Raw genomic sequence first — 2,535 nt, forward strand, 5'->3', positions numbered from 1 at the left:
AGGCATGAGCCACCGCGACCAGCTTTTTTTTAAATTATTATTTGTAGAGATGAGGTCTCATTATGTTGCCCAAGTTGGTCTCAAACTCCTGGGCTCCAGCAATTCTCCTACTTCAGCCTCCCAAAGTGCTGAGATTATAGGCATGAGCCACTGCATCCTCCCTCTGGTTTCTTTAATGTGATCCCACAATACAAGGCCTATCAACTTAGGTTAAAAAATATGTGTAGAATTTGAAAAAAGATGTTAGGTTTTTACCAAATTTCTGAACAATTAGAACCAAAGAAGGATTTCCCTAGAGCAGCTCAGAAGCAATCCTCTAGATGTGTAATCTTACCCTTCCACTGTATAACAGTTTTATGCTTTATAAAGCATATTCATGTGTGCCTCACTGCAGCCTTTTGGAGTTGATAGGGCAGCGATTTTACACGTTAGGCAAATGAAATCTGTAGCGGTTAAGTGACATGTGTCTCACCTCATTAACTTCTAATACAGAGACAAATACAGACGGTCCCAGACCTATGATGGTTTGACTTTTGATTTTTCAACTTTATGAGAATGCAAAAGCAATATGTACTCAGTAAAAACTGTACTTCTAGTACCCATACAACCATTCTGTTTTTCACTTTCAGTACAGTATTCAATACATTACACAAGATATTCAACACTTTATTATAAAACAGGCTTTGTGTTAAATGACTTTGCTCAAGTGTAGGCAAATGTAAGTGTCCTGAGCACATTTAAGGCCCACCTTAAATGTGTTCTGTAGGCTAGGTGTATTAAATGCATTTCTGACTTACAGTATTTTCAACTGTCAATGGGTTTATCGGGATGTAACACTATCATAAGTTGAAGAGCATCTTTACAACAATATAATACAAGACATCTCATTATAACTTTACATCCAAGGGCAGTTTAAAGAAAGGGCCAATTGTAGAATCTTAGAAATAAACATTTGTATATTTTTGTGCATTTATGTATGTGCTTTATAACATTTATTTTTACGTAGTTTCCCACCTTATCAGTTTAAGAGATATGTACAGAAAGTTCATCTCTTTTACAGATCAGGTAAACTAAGGTAAAATCTAAAGTGATTTGCAGAGCTGAGGAAAGAAACAAGATTGTCTATGCTCTAATGCTACAGGAAGAAGAAATTAACTGCACTGCTTCAAGATATAAATGGAAAGCAAAAGCACTACAGATCAGCAAAGTTCTTACCTATACCTGGATGGTCAGCCACAATGGTCACGCGATACTCTTTACAGAACACCTGGTAGGCCGACATGTTCTTCTTTTTTGGCTAGTGCCACATAGAAGATACAACAGGGTAAGACTTGATTAGAACCCAAGTTTAGTAACCCTGAATCCACAGTAATAAAATAGAAGGTTACCTAAACTTTTTCATCAAGGGAAGAGTTCCAAACTACTAACCACTTTCCTAAACAGGATAATAATTTTTTTTTTTTTTTTTTTGAGATGGAGTCTTGCTCTGTCGCCCAGGCTGGAGTACAGTGGCACAATCTTGGCTCACTGTAACCTCCTGTCCTGAGTTCAAGAGATTCTTCTGCCTCAGCCTTCCAAGTAGCTGAGATTACAGGTGCCCGCCACCACGCCTGGCTAATTTTTATATTTTTACTAGAGATGGGGTTTCACCATGTTGGCCAGGCTGTTCTCGAACTCCTGACCTCAGGTGATGCGCCCACCTCGGCCTCCCAAAGTGCTGGGATTACAGGCATGAGCCACCATGCCTGGCCAGGAAAACACATTTTTAATCCATGTTACTTACAACTCAGAGATGAACATCAGTTTTAATTTTAGTAGGTAAAAACCACATGCTAAATTATTTGTAAAGACCTTCCTTCTCCCTATATACAATCCCATGTTACATATTTCTTTCAGAATTCAGTGTTAAGAAAATCTTTATCACTCCTGGGATATCTATTTCTCTCATCTTTGAAAATCTGAACCATATAATTTCCTTTTAAACTCTGGAGCCAGAAACGCAAGAGCCAAATCTATGTTCTTTTTGCTTCTCTGGTTTTGATTTCGTATCTCGTAATTTCCATCATCCTGCTTTTATTGTCATTTGTAGCTTCTCATTATTGGACTGTTCACATTCTTTGGGTTCAAGGTAAGAAATGAATAAATAACTAAAGACAATTCTTTGGTAGTCACTGTCAGATGAAATGTCTTCACTTCAACAAACTGCTCTGTACTACCTGAGGCATGTTTGTTCTTCACTATATTCTGACCCAGTGCCAAAAGGAATATATGGTTTTTAAGAAACAAAATCAAATTATTTTTAAAGTCGGTTCAACAAGAGACATATAAAACAGAACATTATATTTCTATGCATTCCATTTTACAATTATACATGGTCTAAGGGGAAAAAGTTAAGTTTTTTCTATCTAGAAAGAGACATGCAATTAGATTCATCTATCCAAATTTTTCATTGTAAGGATGGGATAAAATAAAGTCAGAGAAACTGTAACTTGCTGAGGGTACCATCACTAAGCTAGTAGTAACACTAGACCCTGG

At 37.0% G+C, this 2,535-nt stretch overlaps 1 protein-coding gene across 1 annotated transcript in view; it reads right to left on the bottom strand.

Moving 5' to 3' along the window:
* The window catches only part of HMGXB4 (HMG box domain containing 4), a 52,046-nt gene that overhangs the window by 12,876 nt on the left and 36,635 nt on the right, over positions 1–2,535 (bottom strand). The window contains exon 6 of the mRNA XM_011938452.1: positions 1,216–1,297. Within this exon, the coding sequence (XP_011793842.1) occupies positions 1,216–1,297 (82 nt within the window). The remainder of the gene's footprint in view (positions 1–1,215; positions 1,298–2,535) is intronic.

This window comes from Colobus angolensis, unplaced genomic scaffold (assembly GCF_000951035.1).
Source record: "Colobus angolensis palliatus isolate OR3802 unplaced genomic scaffold, Cang.pa_1.0 Scaffold173, whole genome shotgun sequence".
NCBI classification, from domain to species: Eukaryota; Metazoa; Chordata; class Mammalia; order Primates; family Cercopithecidae; genus Colobus; species Colobus angolensis.